General features: G+C 38.5%; 1 protein-coding gene across 1 annotated transcript in view; it reads right to left on the bottom strand.

The window, feature by feature from the left end:
- Nucleotides 1-18,056, bottom strand: part of Ndufs4 (NADH:ubiquinone oxidoreductase subunit S4) — a 104,300-nt gene that overhangs the window by 15,115 nt on the left and 71,129 nt on the right. Inside the window, exons 3-4 of the mRNA XM_052743309.1 lie at nt 15,320-15,492; nt 6,845-6,918 (exon numbers count right to left, since the gene is read on the bottom strand). Of these exons, the coding sequence (XP_052599269.1) occupies nt 6,845-6,918; nt 15,320-15,492 (247 nt within the window). The remainder of the gene's footprint in view (nt 1-6,844; nt 6,919-15,319; nt 15,493-18,056) is intronic.

The following is an 18,056-nucleotide window of genomic DNA, read 5'->3' on the forward strand; positions in this document are numbered from 1 at the left end:
GAAAAAAAAAAAATTCGTAATAAGATAATCTCTGTTCGCCATGGGTTTTCTCTTCTCACACTTCTATAATCTGTCCCCGTGTTCCAACTCCAAACTTTTACTCCATTCTACAGCTTACACAATGAAATATTGCAAGTTTCTGACCTTTCGAAAGTCTCATAATTGTCAGCTTTATTTTCAATGGCTCACCTATCAAAGTTCAAGAGAAAGACAAATTCCCTTTGCTCTTATGCAAGTAAGTGACATGGGGGCTCAAAAGATGGCTCGGTGAATAAGAGCACTCCCTAGCTGCTTTTCCAGAGGACCTGGGTACAATTCCCTGTGGTTGATATATTGTGCACCCCAATAAACTTACCTGGGGGTCAGAGAAAAGAACAGCCACTGTATTAAACAGAGGTTAGGCAGTGGTAGCACACGCCTTTAATCCTAGCATTCCAGAGGCAGAAATCCCTCTGGATCTCTGTGAATTCAAGGCCACATTGGAAACACCCAGGAGTGGTGACACACGCCTTTAATCCTAGGAAGTGATGGCAGGAAGCAGAAAGGTACTTAAGGCATGAGGACAAGGAACTAGAGGACTTTTTAAGCTTTTAGCAGCAGTTCAGCTGAGATCCATTCGGATGAGGACTCAGAGGCTTTCAGTCCGAGGAAACAAGATCAGCTGAGAAGTTGGCAAGGTGAGGTTGGATGTGGCTTATTCTGTCTCTCTGATCTTTCAGTATTCACCCCAATACCTGGCTCCAGGTTTGTTTTTATTAATAAGACCTTTTAAGATTCGTGCTATAATTCCCAGCCCCAGCATGGTGGCTCACAACAGCCTGAAATCCCAGTCCTAGGGCTTCTGAGGGCACATGACACACATTTAGACAAAACATCCCTACAATAAATTATTTAAAAACATAAAAGAAATTGCTAATCATTTTTCTATTTTTTTCCTTCAAATTTCCAATCAGTAGGATTTAATATTTCTATTGAAAGAGAAGCAACAGCAAATTAAAATGACTTAGAAAAGTTTAAATGATATGGAGAATAATTTACAGATTACTATGTTTTCAAAAAAGTAACTGAGTCTGAAATAATTCTAACTACATTAATTGAAACTCACCAATATGTATTGAACACATTAAAGACAAAGATGAATAAAATTCTGTTTTCCCTGGTAGGTGCTTATAATGTATTTAGTAGGCAGGGTCAAATGTTACTGTTTGAGTAGTATCAGGACTATCTAGTCTAGGCCCTACATAATGACTTAACCAAAGAGCCTGGCCACACAGCACTGACATGTAACAGAGCATTCTGAACAACTGTAACGGAAAACAATGAGATACACAATTGTACTGCAAGAGTTGTAAGGGGATCACTGTAAAAAGTTCAAAGGACTTGGGGGTAACCAACAGCTCTAACCAGATTTAAGGCCTACTCAATTAAAGGGAAATCATATCTCGCACTGGAAACCTAGCCAACTGCTCAAGGCTGGTGAAGTCATGGATCTTGGAGGAGAATCGACAGCTAACACTTTCCTAAAGCAGCATAGTTCCTAACTCCATTCTAAATATTTATCCTATAGTCACAGATGAGTGCAGTTCTCACCCTTCAACAATGAAACTTCTCTTTGCAACAGATGGAGACCATTACAGAAACTACAACTGGTCAAAATGCAGAAGACAAATGGGGCGTAGTCCCATCGACAACACAACTCCTGCTCCCAAGTCTCCAGGCACATTGAGAAAGAGGGGACAGAACAAAATGTAAGAGTCAGAGAATCAGGATGTCTGTAGTGAGACTGTGTCTCCTAGTAACATCAGGGAAGCTATACACATGAAGGCTTAACAACATGGCTGCCTAAACAAGACCTGAAGAACAACATCATCAACAGACACACTGATATGAAAGGAAGAAATCTTACTAGGCCCCAACCTTACATAAAGAACTATAGGAAACTTAGGATTGCTGAGAGCAGGAGAAACAGTCCTCCCCAGGGAAGAGCTCCCTAATTAGTTATCCAGTACCAAGTGGTCAGCCCTGAAAGCATGTCTATACAAGTAACATCATATGGACTGTGCGCATATGTGTATTTTGACATATCTAAATACAATTAGAGAAAAAGAGGCAGAAGCCACGAATTTGACAGAGGGGGAAGAAGGTATACATAGGAGGGTTAGAGGAAAGAAAAAGGAAAACGATGTAATTATACTTTAATTTCCAAAAAACACCCAAAGTTTTTGTTTTGTTTAAGTTAGATGGAAAAGAGCTTACCCAGTGGGAATGGGAAACAGAATTGGGGAAGAATAGGGAAAAGAGTAGGGTCTGAGAACAGAGCTTAGTGGATAGGCTACTTGCCTAGTATGTGCAAGACCCGAGGTGTGATCCCCTGCACCACAAAAATAAGTAACAAAGCAGAAGACAACTAATATTTTCCATCATGGGACAAGTAGTGATTATTTTCAGGCCTTCACGCCCAAATGGTCACAATGACAACAACTGAGTTCTACCACTGTCGTAGAGAAGCCACATATATACACTCTATATAAACTAATGAATATGACTTTTTAACTACACTTGTACCTATTTATTCTCTGTGTGTGTGTGCATGTGCCACATCTGTATGTGTCAGAAGATAACTTGGGGAGTCAGGTCTCTCTCCCCCCCAGGTGGTCTGAGGGATTAAATTTAGGTCATCAGTGCTTTAACTGGCTGAGCCACCCCCACTGGCCCATGACTTTTTAAATAAAAACGTGTTCAAATTGTAAATATGTGACTTGCTACTTAATGTTACTTTGGTGGGATATTGACTGTTCATGCTTTCTGGGGTTTTAATGAGGATTATGACTATTTCTAAATATTAACTTTTGTCATGAGGACTTTTGTTGCCTGAGTTCTCAAAATATAATAGAGGTCAATAAACATGTCTGGAAAGAAAGCAGATCTGTAAATCTTACTTCTCATTGTCCCCCTTCTCTACAAATAACTTTATGCAAGGAAATGATAATCATGACTTTCCTTTTTTAAAATTTAACATTTAGATGTTACAGAAAGGAAAAACTAAGAAAATATACTGTTTTCAGAACATTCTGAATATATAAATTTTCTTTTTCTTTTGTGACAGTTTTACCTTGGCCTCTGACTTCTGGATACTACTGAAAAGTAAGCATCTACTACTCATAAATGCAGAACCTTTGAAGATTTTGCTTTCAACAGAGCCACCTTTACCATCACAAATACATTTTCCTCTATAGAGAAAATAATGAGGTCAGGGCTGGTCCATGAGCTAACATCCTTAAGATATAAAGTTCTGAGAATTATTCAACCCATCTTCTCATTTCAAAGATGAAAAACAAATGTGTATTAAAGACCAAGTCTTGGTGGTAAAGCTACCCTGTATGTAAAGACAATATGGAATTAGAATCCTAGTTGCTAGCCTCGTAATCCTGCAGTCTTTAACATACTAGTACTTCTGAGCACCCCTGCCACCCCTGAGATAGATGACCTTGAACTCTCAATCTTCCCGCCACATGTGCAAGAATTACAAGTGTGTGACACCACACCTGCTTGAAGCATTTCAATGTCCTACATTTGGTAATTTAGACATATGGTTCACTTTCAATAGCATTAGCTCCCAATAAAATGATGTTAGGTATAGGAGAAAGGAAATTTCATTTATATGTCCCATACAATGGTCCAAGAGAAGTAAATTATAATGAAGAGGGTTGCTGGGGAATTCAGGAGAGATCCTTCATGCTAGGAGGATTCTGTAATACTCCAAGCTCCTTACTTAGACCCTGTGTGGTGATCTGAATAAGAATGACAGGCACAGGCTCATATAGTTGAAATGCTTAGTCATCAAGGAGTGGAACTTCGATAGGACTAGAAGGATTAGGAAGTGTGGCCTTGTTGGAGGAAGTGTGTCACTAGGGGTATGCTTTGAGGTTTCAAAAGCCCATGCCAGGCCCAGGTTCTCTTTCTCTGCCTGCAGATCAGCTATTTCTCCAGCGCCACGCCTGCCTGCTGCCATGTCCTGCCATGATGATAATGGCCTAAGCCTCTGAAACGGTAAGTAATTCTTCAATTAAATGCTTTCTTTTGTAAGCATTTGCCTTGTTCATGGTGTCTCTTCACAGCAACGGAACAGTGACTAAGACACCTTGCTTTCATTATACCTGAAAAAAGTAGGACTTACCTACTTAAAGATGCATAATGCTAAATGTTAAAGACATATATCAGATCACAAGTACCACAGTGAATACAAAGCATAGCCTTATCCTGAAAATCAGTGTAGCTCTAAATCCCCGAGCCACCAGAGCCCTGATTTCCCCGGGCACAGGGTGTGAGCGTGCAGCAGGCTGGGTGGAAAGTGCTGAAGACAAAGCAGCTGCTCAGACAGCTCTGCGGTGCTGCAGCCCGGGACTGAGTGCGGTTTTCTAAGTCACTGTCTGCCGGGCTGTCTCAAGTGACATCTCCTACTGACTGTGACTGCCTGACTTTCTTTCCGGGAGGGAAATCAAATCAGAGAACCACCTGATTTCAATAGCAGCAGTGTCTGCTTCACACCTGCAATTCACATAGCAACCGTACTCACATATGCCTTGTGACCACTTAGAGAAAGACTAGAGAGGGATTTAACAGTTTAATTAGATTTCCTGTTATTAAACTCATGATACAAACCCCAGAAGAGTAATTTGCAAGGTGTGAGACATGAAGTATGGAAGGCTGAAAGGAGGGGAAACATTAATAGAACTGTTTAATTAAAATACAGAAATGCTACCTTGAATCAAAGTAGTAATATGGTTATGCTGACAACAATTTCAGATATAAGAAATTTAGAACTTGGCCAAAAAGTATCCAAGGAGCGTGCACTTAAGAACAAAAGTTTATGGTCTATTACTAACAACATAAGATATATTTATGTACTTGTATGAGTAATGTGTCAGATCCTCTTTAATCACTTGCTATTTATTAATTCATTTACTCCTCACAGCAATCCTCATTATATATGTGGAAACTGAAGTACAAAGTCACAACGACCAGCCATGGTTTCAAATAAGTTAGTTTGGCTCTAAACCCAGGGTATGCCCAGTATATGCTCTGCCATTGTCCTATATACCCCCAGATCCTGACTTTAGACTTTTAATCATAGGCTATGTAATACTAAATGAGGAAGCAAAACAACTATTCTAGAAAACATTTACAGTGCTTTCAGATTTCTACATCAAACGTATTAGATAACACAAATTTTTCACATATAATACCGTATACTAATAATGTACTTAAGCTGTATCTATTATCTGTCTTCCAATAGATAGCAAATATAGATGGAAATCCAAATGGCCCAGATAGAACTTAAATATCTCCTTCTGTATTAAACTTACGGGATTTCCTAACATGGTGTCTAGCTATTTCCTTTAAATTCAACTGCTCTAGCCTGCAGGGGAAAAGAGGCTCAGGAAACTAAGGAAACTTGGTAAGTTCAGAAAGTTGTAAGACTCATGGCCTCTCATGGGGTTACGGAAGCAGTAAACAGTTACTGGGGAGAGGAGACTCTTCAGTGGAGCTGCCTACAAACCAGGCAGGAAGCACCAGGGACATGGCTTTTGGAGAATAGCTTCTTTGGTCTGCTGTTGGTGCCTTATCTGGGGGAATAGTCATTGGCTGACATTTTACCCAGGAAAAGTCACATGACACATGCATTGTCACACTGCATTGGGTACAAATACATAATAATGCATTTAAGTATAAGAGACACAGACTGCAAGGATGCCAGATGCAGGGAGGGAGGTGTGGGTCAGAGACAAACATTACCAATTACCTACAACACTTCAGGTAAACACCTGACATTCTCATTTCACACGTACTATTTTTAATTTTATTTTATGTGAATTGCCTCTGTGTGTGTGTGTGTGCACACACGTGTGTGTGTGTGTGTGGTGCGTGTGCATGTGCGTGTGTCTGAACACTACATGCATGAGTTACTGACAGCTGTAAGCTACCATGTGGGTGTTGGGAATTGAAGCTGGGTTCTCTGGAAGAGCAGTCAGTATTCCTAACCACTAAGCCACTTCTTCAGCCCATTATAAGTACTCTTAACTGTGAAAAAACATTAAAGTCACTATGAAATTAAACAAATAATTTCAAAAAGTATATAGATTGCTCTGGTCCTAATGCCTCCTTTTCAATACAATATATTGGCTTAAGAGCAGAAAATTATTTTTAAAAAGAATTCTAAAATTTTATTTATAGAAAAATCATCATAAACTGATATGTATTATTGCTTTTCCCAAAGCTTCTACATATTATTATGCTGTATAAATGTAATGTACTGTGGAAATTATATTCAGTATTAGACTTGTCACATCTACTAACACAGCAAATGTAGACATTTAAGCTTAGAGGAAAGTTTAGAGTAAGGATGATAACAACTCCCTTCAGGTAATTAAAAGGCTATCAGGTAGAACAATAGGCATTAGATTTTGGGTCAAAAGAAGAAAGAACTTTAGTGTGAAATGTCAAAACTGGAGTAGACCACCTCATGATGTATGATACAGTTAGAGTTTAAGTAACTATATGTTAGGGATTTTTGCAGGAAGATTCAGAAGCAAGTAAAGTGTTAGCAAGTGATCTTATTCTCTGTCTCTATTTTAAGTTTGGTCTTTTCATATCCTTTTAAAAAATGTTTTCTTCACATTAGTTATTGTGTGTGTGCAAGTGTCAAGGATCAAACTCTGGCTTGGTGTTGAGTGACTGACCAGCTAAGTATCTGTCCAAATTTTAAATTCTTAGATGGGTTTCAAGGTTAAGAACACAAAATCTTATCTTAATTTAGAAAGAAAGGAAGTTAGCTCACTCATACCATTTTTTTCTGCAAAGGCAATTGCATCTTCTTTGGTACTAAAGGTTAGAACCATGTTGGAGAGGGGATCAGCCCTAGAAGAAAGAATGCCCATGATTTAATATTAAGCTTTAGCTGTAAGACAATGAACATACAATGCTGATTTTAAATACATTCATTTTAAATACAATTTTTAAATACAATGATTAGAAATACCATGTTTAGAAAATAGACAGTTGGTATAATATCAAAAAATTATGACAATATTTTATTTGTAGTAATCTCTGAAAAACAATACTTTATTTCTGTGTTAAATCTGACTTTTCTAGTATGCATTATGTAATAATAAAAATCATAATTGCAGTAACATTCCAGTTCTCTTTACTGAGGTTTATTAAGCTCTATTTAAAAGGGCAAAGTCAAATTTTAGATTAAAAACCCCGGAAGATTCCCAAACTGACCCGAGAAACTGCAGTATCAAGCAGTTAGTGCCGAGTAGAACTGCCGGTGCAGACAGCTACCAGTGTATGATCGTTTCACTTAAGATTTCGACATTATGACGAGGACAGCGATGTGCAGTAACAGAAAATGTTTTTCTTTTAAAAATATTTTCGTGTGTATGTGTGTGTATATGTATATATACCAATGCCATAGTACATATGTAGAGGTCACAGGACAACTTGCAGGAGTTGATTTTACCCACTGAGCCAGCCCATTGGTCTAAGAAAATATTTTTCAAATTTTAAATGTTCCCCTGAATGAATGAAACATTAGCCATGCTGGAGCACAGTGGTAAACAACTGCATCACCAAACTACCATATTCAGTAGGTTAGTAGGAAACATCTTCAACTTATGACGTTCTCTATAATGAGTTTGCTGGGACATTAACCCCACTGTAGTTAGAAGCATCCATATACTATGAATTCTTTAAAATAAAAAAAAAAACCAAACCGAACCTACTCTCAACAAACTTTTCATCACCAATAATGTTCTTTTAAGGGAAATGTCTACGTAAAACAAAAAGAAACATTCTAAGACCTGACAGCCCTCATTTTTATGTTTATAAAAGCATAACCATGTTTGCTACAAATGGTTAAAGCAAATCTCTTAGCGATGAATACAACATTCTGTGGAAACCTGTTCAGAACTATGGAAGTAGGTAGGGGCTAGGGACATAGCTTAGCTGGTAAAGTCCGTGCCTAGATGCAAGAAGCCCTGGGTTAGTGCCCAGAACTGCATAACACTAGATGTGGAGGCATACACCTGGAATTTCAACACTCTGGGATGGAGAATCAGAAATGGAAGGTCATGCCTCACTACACAGAGAATTCAAGACTACCCTGCACTACATGCCACTCAATCTGGAGAAGAAAAAGAAGAAGAAATCCTCTGGGGGACTTGGCCATGGGAAAGCTAGGAGCTAAGCAGAGCCCTAAAGTAGCTCTCCTGCTCTTCAGTTCCACAGACTGCTGATGAAGGTCTGGGCACACCAATCCTGGCTTTGCTGGGATTCCTTAGGATCCCTATAATCATGGACTCCTATAATAAATTCCCCTTGTAAGAAAAAAAAAAAAAAAAAACCCTTCTACTGACCGTCTATATTAGTACCAAAATTTAATGATAATTTTGTATTAATGCTTCTTTTCAAGGCACATATAGTTTCTCAGTTGATAGTTAAACTAGTTATACTCAGAAGTGCCAATATAAATATGATTCAGTGATTTGAATAGTTTTGACAGGCACACTGGCTTAGCTCAAGAGAGACAGAGAGACAGAGAGACAGAGAGAAAGAGACAGTCAGTCAGTCAGTCAGTCCTTGGAAGTCAAGAGAGAGACTAGATCCATTTCCTGCAAAGGTGATAGACCTTTTGAAGGGTCTGCTTTATGAACATGTACGTTCAATGGTATAAACCATCAATAAGCAATCATCTTCCAGTTGGTTTGTCCTTCTCCCTCATCTCTCACAGTTTAGAATTCTTTCTAGGTTATGTTGGTACCAAGATCTTACTCTTTCTGTCTCCTTTTTTTGATTCCACCCCACCATTTAAGGTTACCACATTTATCTTCCTATTATTTATTTCCCAAACCTAGTGCATGCCAAGTCAAAACTTCAAACAGTTCCTGCTGTCCACTGTGGGAGTTTCTGCACTTGTCCAGGATGGTCAGAATGCTTTTCTGGACATTTCTAGTTACCCCTTGAGAAGTCACCAACTAGTCAAAGCGCACTCGTTTCTATGACTACACAGCCTGGACTTTCCTATCAGTTCAGTTGCTCCTTCCATTGAGAATGCTCGCCCAGCATCTTTACATATGGAGATCCACCCCAATCATCTCTCATGGCTCACTCTGAGTACCAATCTTGTCCATGAAATCTCTCATATCCTATCCTCTCCAGCTGTACGTCTGTCAATCTTTATGAGTAAATTTCTACTTTGACGTTTATACTCCATTGCTCAATTCTCAACTAGTGAGGTTCCAAATAAGTAACGATAAAGAAACTTGTATCTTAGAAGTGTACCTGACTAACAAATGCATTTATAGCAACTATAAACTCTTAACAAAACAGGGGAAAATGGATGAGAGAGACTAAAAGCAGAAAAAACTGGAGAGAATTCTTTCCCCCTCTCAAAACAAACTTTATTGGAATACAGTTCTCAATTTTCTCCCTAAGAATTCTCTAGTTCAGACAGATAGGAACATGGAGAAGTCAAGCAAAAAGGCATAGCTTGTCAACACAAGAAATCAGAAGATAATGTGTAGGGCTGCTCTCAGAGCATCTGGACATGCAGGGGTGAATTCTGTGAAGTGTGCAGTCCATAGAGCCGTGAACTTTTGCAGTGTATATGAATGGGCAGGGCTGGCAAGCTGAACACAAGTGAAAGGAGATTCCAGTAGCTGTCCACTTGAGGTGAAAAGAAGTCACGACTTGCTAAGCACCTTGTGCTCTCCACTGGAATGTCAGAAAGACTATGCCTTTAAACCCGAAACACTGAATTTCAGTATTCCTCATACTCCAACAAGGCAAGGAAAACAAAACAAAACAAAATTAATCCTTCACTTGCTCCAGGTGACCTACCAGTAATATGACTATCTACAGAACAAAACTCTACACAGCTGCTGTCATTAGCTCAAGATGAGTAAGGATCAGAATTAATATATTACCGATACTTCACAACAGAAACTGATTCCATGATAAATCAATGACTAATGTCTTAAGGGTTAAGTAGAATATCAGGAAGTCATACATTCATTCAAAGATCTACATGGGATTCTTCATTTCAGAATTACATGTAAAAACAACTGAAAACCAAAGTGCTGCTTTGGCAGTAACATGGATGAATCTTGTAGATACAATGTTGCACAAAAACACCAGTCACAGAACACATAATGGATTCTCTTTAATAAAATACAAAAATAGGCAAAACACTTCAGGAATATTGGACATGCTGTTTCTCAATGTGGGTATATAATACATTTCACTGTTCTTTATCTATGGTTTTTTTTTATTTTAAAGAACCATTTTTGTTCACATTTAGAATTTTAACATAAATGTATAAAAATTATCATAAATATCTAACAAGCCTTGACTTAATGGAGTTTTGTTAAAATGACCTCTGACAAGCAAAGAACACCAAGAGTCATGGTCTGAATGAGAGCTATCCCCCACAGACTCATGTATTTGCATCTGTGGTCACCAGCTGGGGGCTTGTGTGCAGAGATTAGGGAACCTTTAGGAGGTAGAGCCTTGCTGGAGGAAGTGGGACACTGGGGGCAGGCTTTGGGGGTTTATGACCTCACTCTACCTCATATTATCCCTATCAGCTTTCTCTGTTTGGATGAACATAGGATCAGCCAGCTTACTGATCTTGCAACTTGTGCCATCAAATTTGACCAAAAGATAAATGAAGCCATACACACACACACACACACACACACACACACACACACACACACACACACACACACACACACACACACACACACACACTGAAAAAACCCACAAAGATATATTCTACATCAACTGAGTTCTCTTCTGTGAGATAGAGAGTATGTGCACAATAGTGGATAGAAGGCAGGAGGGAATGGCTGATAATTTCCTGTATCCAGATTATTCCTGTCTACATATACAAACACTCATTTACTTGTTCATCAAATCAATAAAGAGAAGTAGGCAGTACTTCCCGAAGGACTCACAATACTGAGTCAAGTGATCAAACAGATTTTAAAAGTGACTTTGTAATGAAGTCGAAGAGCTAGGAGGGAAGGATGGCACAGACAATACTATTCCTACCTGATAAGCCAAAAGACTAACTACAAGCTTAAGAACCATGTCCACGTTAAAGTGTTATCATGGGTAAGGGTCAAGCATACTATGTGGATAATTAGGCAATGAGAGAATTAGCAACATCAAAATTCATGAATTCCTTTGCTTAAATTAAATGGCCTTCCAAGTCCCTGTGACAAGAAACAAAATACTTGTTTCTAGAAACTAAATGATACTTCTCTAATAAGATGGCTCAGTAGGCTGAGGGTGCTTGCTGTCAAACTTGAGCTCACATGCATATACATGCATGCACATGTATAATAATAAATATCAAAAAGAAAGAAGAAATCTATGAGTTTAATAACCAACTAGCTGGACTATTAAACGACAAGGAATGGTTTATTCTGGCCCCAGTGTGCTTACCCTATTAGATTAAGGAGATTTATATCATAAAAAAGACTTTGGGCCAAACTTGTGATGATTTTTGCATCTTATAATACTTTTCAGGTTTACATAAAGATAAACCTTTTACCTTTGAGTTCTAACATTTAAAAGACCCAGGTAATTAAAAGAGCATAAGAAGCTTGCACTTCAGATACAAAATGTCAATACAGTATTTAAAAATGTGAATTTTAAAATCTTAAAAACAAAGATTAGGGCATACTTATCTTAGAAAGTGGCCTTTTAGAAAAATTTTTAAAATAGACTGAATAGGTAACAATGAAACTTATTCACTACATTTAAAACCAAAACTATGTTCCTTAGTAATGAAGTGTACTTCCACAGCAACCTCCTTATCTGCTGCCACTGAAACATGCAAAAACCCCCCAAAACCTCTCTGGGCTCAAGCTTTTGTCACAACACTAGCTAACTGCAGAACTGCCTTCTCTGCTGGCACTGCTCTACTCTAGGAACCAGTGGCTCTTCTCCCTCTACATCAACTACAAGTCAGGGAAAGAACCTCCAAACATACACAACCGTTCTTTTTCCAGGCGCTCTATGTCATGTTTCTTGTGCTTTTAACTGTAAAACTTTTTCATCATCGGGATTAGGTCTGTTAAATCTTCCACGTTACTTCATCCATCTGGCAGACTCAAACCAGAGGTACTCTACTAGGGAAAACTCATCAAGTCTAGATCACCTACAGGAGGAAATTTTGGGTCTTTAGAAAAAGATGTTTTAGATATAAGTTCTATAGTCATTTCTCTTTCAACATATTCAAGAATTGTTTGTCAGTACTAAAAGCTAATTGGATAGATACATTCTTCTTCCTGTTAAAGTAGTTCTCTCATTACAAAGAAAATGATAAAGACATGGATCAGACGTAGACTATTTGCCTACCATTCATAAAGCTCTAGAGTTGACCCCAGTACCACATCCGCACACAACTATAAACCTACAACATATATAACTAGGTTTTAAATATTTTTCTTTCACTCCACATACTAATATTAGATATATAGTGGTAAAATATAGGCAGACTGAAAACTCAAGTTATGGTGAAGCCATTCATTTATTTGAGATATAAAATTTTTTGAGATATAAATGTTTAAGATCTAGTTTTATCATTGTAAATGTGTATGCATGTGTGTCCCTGTGGAGGTGTGTGCGCATGAATGCAGGTGTCTGCAAAAGCCAGAGGTGTCAGGCTGCCCTGGAGCTGGAGTTACAGAGTGTGAGCCACCCAGGGTGGGTGCTGCTGCAAACCAACCCTGGGTCTTCTTGAAGAGGTCTTCTTCATCGCCGAGCCATCTCTCTAGCCCAAGATATAAGTTTTGTAAATGATAAAACTTTTAAGTAAATATAAAAAGTTCACCTTCCAACATTAACAATTTTATAAAAAGGTTTAAAATATGTCACAAAAGAAGCCAAAATTCAGTATGTTTAAGCAATAATTTTATGTACCATTCTTTCTGTTATTAAGAAGATAAACATTTGCCCAGCAGTGATGGCACACGCCCTTAATCCCAGCACTTGGGAGGCAGAGGCAAGCAGATCTCTGTGAGTTCGAGGCCAGCCTGGTCTACAGAGCACGTTCCAGGACTGCCAGGGCCCGTTACACAGAGAAATTCTGTTTCGAATCCCCCACCCCCACCCCGGAAAGAAGCTAAATATTGAAAAAAAAAAATTCTGATATTAGCAAATGTGACAATTCCTGCTTTTGTAAAACAAAATTAGTCATGGTTTTTTCAGACTATATTTTTCAAGCTAATTACTGGTTGTTTCTTAATATGACAACAAAGAGAACTGATGTTTTTAAAAAAATATTTAACATACAAAACAACACTTTAGATAAACCAACTGTAGAAAAATTTTCTTGTTTTAAAAATACGTTTTACTTTGGAGAAATTGTATTCTGAAAAGAGTTTTACCTCCCATACATGGAGAGTATGTAATTTTCAACCCATATTATTAATTAAGTGATCAGTATTTCAGAACGTAAGTGTGATATTTCTAAAAGCAATGCTATGACGATGACTGGGTGAATATTTGTACAAGCATAGCAAAGTGAAATTTACCCTCAAGACCAACTGATAAGGTTTAAGACACACTACACAAAGCTTGGTATCTAGCATTTGAGAAAAAACAATAGTAGTAGTCAGGTCTCTCTGGCCCTTTCTTGCCCTTCTGCCCTTCTGCCCTTCTGCCGGCTATATTAGAAGTCTCTGACCTTCCTCTGACGTCATTACAAAATATTCATTCTAGAGGTGACCATCATACCTAGAGAAAAGGAATATATCCCTGAAAACACAGGCTATAGGTGAGAATTTCAACAAAGAAGCTGGCTAACACACCCCAGCTTATTACCATTAGATCAAAGCTCCTTCTAGGCATATCTTACATAACTGTCTACACATCCTCAAATTCTTGTGCATAAGAATGCACCAGAATCTCTCTTTCTTTGGGTCTTTATTTGAAGGCTGTTTCATATATAGTATATTTGTATGTTTGTTCTATTATTAATCTTGTTATTGATGCCTCAGCCATTAGTGTTGTGATTGTATAAGTAAGTGTGTATGTGACTGTGTGTAAAGTTCACAAAATTTAACCCTTTCTTCTCTCTTTGCCTCCCTCACCCCAACTCCTTTTTTTCCTTTCTCATGGTGTCTCATTGTTTTAACCCGGGCTGGCCTCAAACTCATCTTCTTACCCAGCCTTCAAAATGCAAGGATTATATGTATTGGCCACCATGCTGACTAACTTTACATTCTTATCTAAAGTGTATTCTCCAGAAACAAGCTGGAATATAAAAGGTACCAATACTGAAACAAGGATCTGTAATTGCTGGAGATGCACTAGTATGTGAATCCCAGGAATAGATGAGCATACTAAAATCTCATATAACTCAAAAGTATGGTCATAACATTCTAACCACTAGGTATGGACAAAGATTTTTCTTCTAAATTTCTTAGGTCTCTGGAAACACATGATTTACAAAAGACTCTATATATTACATGAAACAAAATTTAAGATACCAAAACTTCTAGAAACTATGTTTTATATAATTTGCCCAATATAATTCTATTGAAATTTCAACATGGAAGAATATCTAACAAAAAGACTCTTGAATACATCAACAAAAACAGATGTCTTCTAAAATTTATTCTAGTATGTGCTAAAAATTAATTTATAATTTATAATCTGAATTGTAAGATCTCAGAAAATTACAAGTGTCCCTCAAATTAGCAAATTTCTGTTCTCACACCTCTAACAAACAAAACAAATGTCATACAGGAGTATTATTTGAATTTAAAACTAAGTTGAAGCTGGGCACAGAGCACTAAGAAACAGACAGTAGGATGGCCGCACCACTGAGGCCCCTGTGGTCCACACAGCAAGTTCTGGGAAAGCCAGAGCTACACAGCGAGAGCGCGTTTCCACAAACTAAACACCCAACTGAGACAAAACAACTAGTGCCACTAAATTAGTGATATCACTCCCAGAGCATTTGCAACTAACGTTCATGCCATTTATCCATGTTACCTCATCAACAGTATCCAGAAATAGTACTTCTGCAGTTTACTATTAGGAGCCAAACACACATGGACATGTCTATAAATATATAAAGGAATATATTTAATTCCATGTTCTCAGTTGTAGTGAACCTAACCGTACTAAAAGAGATTTTTGCAAGCATATTAGCTCTAAGAAAAGTCAGTGTTTTCTTCACAGGAAAAAAAAAATCAGTATTTTCAACAGAAAATCTGAACACAATATTCAAAGTACTCACGTTGATGCCCAACCCATCAAAGGATTTTCCCATCTCTCTCTGGTATCAAACTCCATCTTCCATTTCTTTGTGTTGTTTACTCCAGATTGCATGTTGTTGCGAGCAGGAACAAAGATCCTGACCTTTCTGGTTTTGATGTGCTCTTCTGGAACACCAGTTAAAGTAGTGATATCCTAAGGAAGAACAAGAAACAAACATCTTTGAGTGTCTGCATACCAACTGATGTGCCTTTCCCATTTCCTACCTCCATGTGCTTGGTTTTTATTTGTTTATAAATTGGGAGAATCTTTCTGGCTTACTTCACTACTACCCTGATTGTTTTATTTTATAAATCTCCATTGTGCTCAACTTGTGCTAAAGCTGAGAACTGGTGTTGGGGTACAGTGAAAGAGGAGCTATCAGAATATTTTCTCTCTTTTGTACACATTGATCCCAAGGTCTTGTACAGGCCAAGCAAGTGCCCAACCACTGAACTATGACACTCCATCAGGCTATTCCTTTCCTGTCTTTCTTTTCTGGACAGACTCTCTTGTGTCCACTAGCTAAGAACAACCTTGAACTTCTACTTCTAATGCTCCTGCTGCCACCTCTAGAGCCAGCATGGTAATTTCTGAGGAGTTTGTAGTCAATACGTTCTTACTTTGTGAGAGGGGACAACTGATGTTACAGAAGCAAAAGAGGTCCATTAAGGGAAAGCTACCTGCTGCCAAAAGAATGGAATCTGCCTCTAGGTGGAGAGGTGGCATTGTCTCTTCCCCTAACAGTTAATTTCATGGTACTAGCCAATCACCTGGCCAAGGGACCATCCCTCAGGTGTGGGTTCACCTTAAGTCATGCAAAAGAGACAGGAGGAATAATGAGTGCTTATGAGAAATAACTTTTCCTTCTCAGAATTCCTACCTCTAGTGTAGTCCTGTGAGGAGCCACCAAGAGGTTCCGAGTGAGAACTCAGGATGGTCTAACTTTTCCTTATTCTCTGCTTCTTTCTTTAAGATTTGCCAGACAGGGTTTCTCTGTGGAGCTGGCTGTCCTGGAACTTGGTTTGTAGCCCAGGCTGGCCAATGCCTCCCTGAGTGCTGTGATTAAAGGTGTGTGCTGCCATGCCCAGCGGTACTTGAGGATTTTGAAGTCTTTCTCTAAAGCGCCTGTCCTGTGAAGTGGCTGACCTCCATGCTGCCTTAACTCAAACGGCATGCCCTTTTCTCTTCTCTGTTTCCCTCCTCCTGGCTGCTGTGCAAGTGTACAGCTTGTTGCCCTGGGGTTTCCCTTTGAAAATCTGACTTAAACTGTCCCTGAGATTCTTAAATTTTTTCATTAATAAGACTAATAAACCTAAGGGGGATTCTGACATGTCTGATAACATTTGGTGACTCCATCAGAACTCCCCAAATATCTGATAACAATCAGACAAGAGAAATACACATAAGACATTTATATAAATACACATAATACATAAAAATATAAATGCATTTTTAATAAAGAGACACAACCAATAACTAAATTTTAAACAGAAAAACCCCTATCAGTGGTTTCTGTGTCAAACTGCTCAACACTGCACAAAGTCTGAAACTTTGTAAACAAAACAAAAAAAACTTTACCGTTTTCTCTCCCTTTGATGTTGATTAAAAGAATAACATAGAAATCTAACCTGTAAAGGTATGCCATAAGATGCCCAACTTTGGAGAAAATAGAAATGTAAATATCTGTAATCTCTCTCACTTTTTATACATTTATCTAGTAACAAATGCTTCAGTGAGAGAATGCACAGAATTTTGATGTTCTGGATTAAACATGTTCACCAAACATAGCAGCAGTCAGGGTACAAGATAATGAAGTAATTTTGGGTTTCAATCTACAGTTAGTAATAGTTTACCCTATCAAAGTAACCCATCAGGGTTAACCACATCACTCCTATTTGGTGTGGGCAGGGTATGTGGAAGACATGGTTGATTTCACGTCTTTCTCAATTGTGTGTTTATCTTATTTCTGAGACAGGGTCTCTCACCGAACTGGAAGCTCACTTGTTGGCTAAACCGGCTGGCCAGCAAGTCCCAAGGATCCTCCTTCTTCTACCTTCCCAGAGCTGGGATTACAGGTGTATGCTGATGTGCCTGGCTTTTCTATGGTTTCTTTCTAAGGATATGAACTCAAGTCCACGTGCTTGCATGCCACAAACTTTGCCCACTTAGCATGCTAACCCTCAATCATTTATACCATTTTTGTAAATGAAACATTTAGAATCACTAGGGACGGGGTGGAATCCGTGCCTCCTATATGTGAGGCCCTGAGTTCCATTCCCAGCACTGTCAAAGGAGGGGGGAAGTGCACAGAGGGACTTTTGAATAACTCTTTAAAATTTAGAAGGAGAATGACATGGTGATATCAAACTTGTCCAACTGTCTTGTTAGTTTTTCTTTCAGGGCCACACATCCTCTAATGAAGGCTGTTTTCTTATAGTTTGTCAATGCTATGAACCACTGGGCCACAGCAGGTTCTAGAACACTGAGTCGCCTCTGTGTTAAGATTAAAAAAACAACTCTTTGTTAATTCAGTGAGTACCCTGAGAAGCACTGCTTAGCACAGTAAGTTCTACCTGTACCACAGGTGTGGCTATTCTGTTGCAGCTTATCTATTCAGAGAAACCACCACAATGATGTAGAAACACAATGACATGGTAATAGGCTTCCTTGTGTGTACTGTGTGAAGTGCCTGTGTGCATGCCGGGTAGCTTTCTCAG

The sequence above is a fragment of the Peromyscus californicus genome, unplaced genomic scaffold, assembly GCF_007827085.1.
Source record: "Peromyscus californicus insignis strain IS unplaced genomic scaffold, ASM782708v3 Scaffold_18__1_contigs__length_77618521, whole genome shotgun sequence".
NCBI lineage: Eukaryota > Metazoa > Chordata > Mammalia > Rodentia > Cricetidae > Peromyscus > Peromyscus californicus.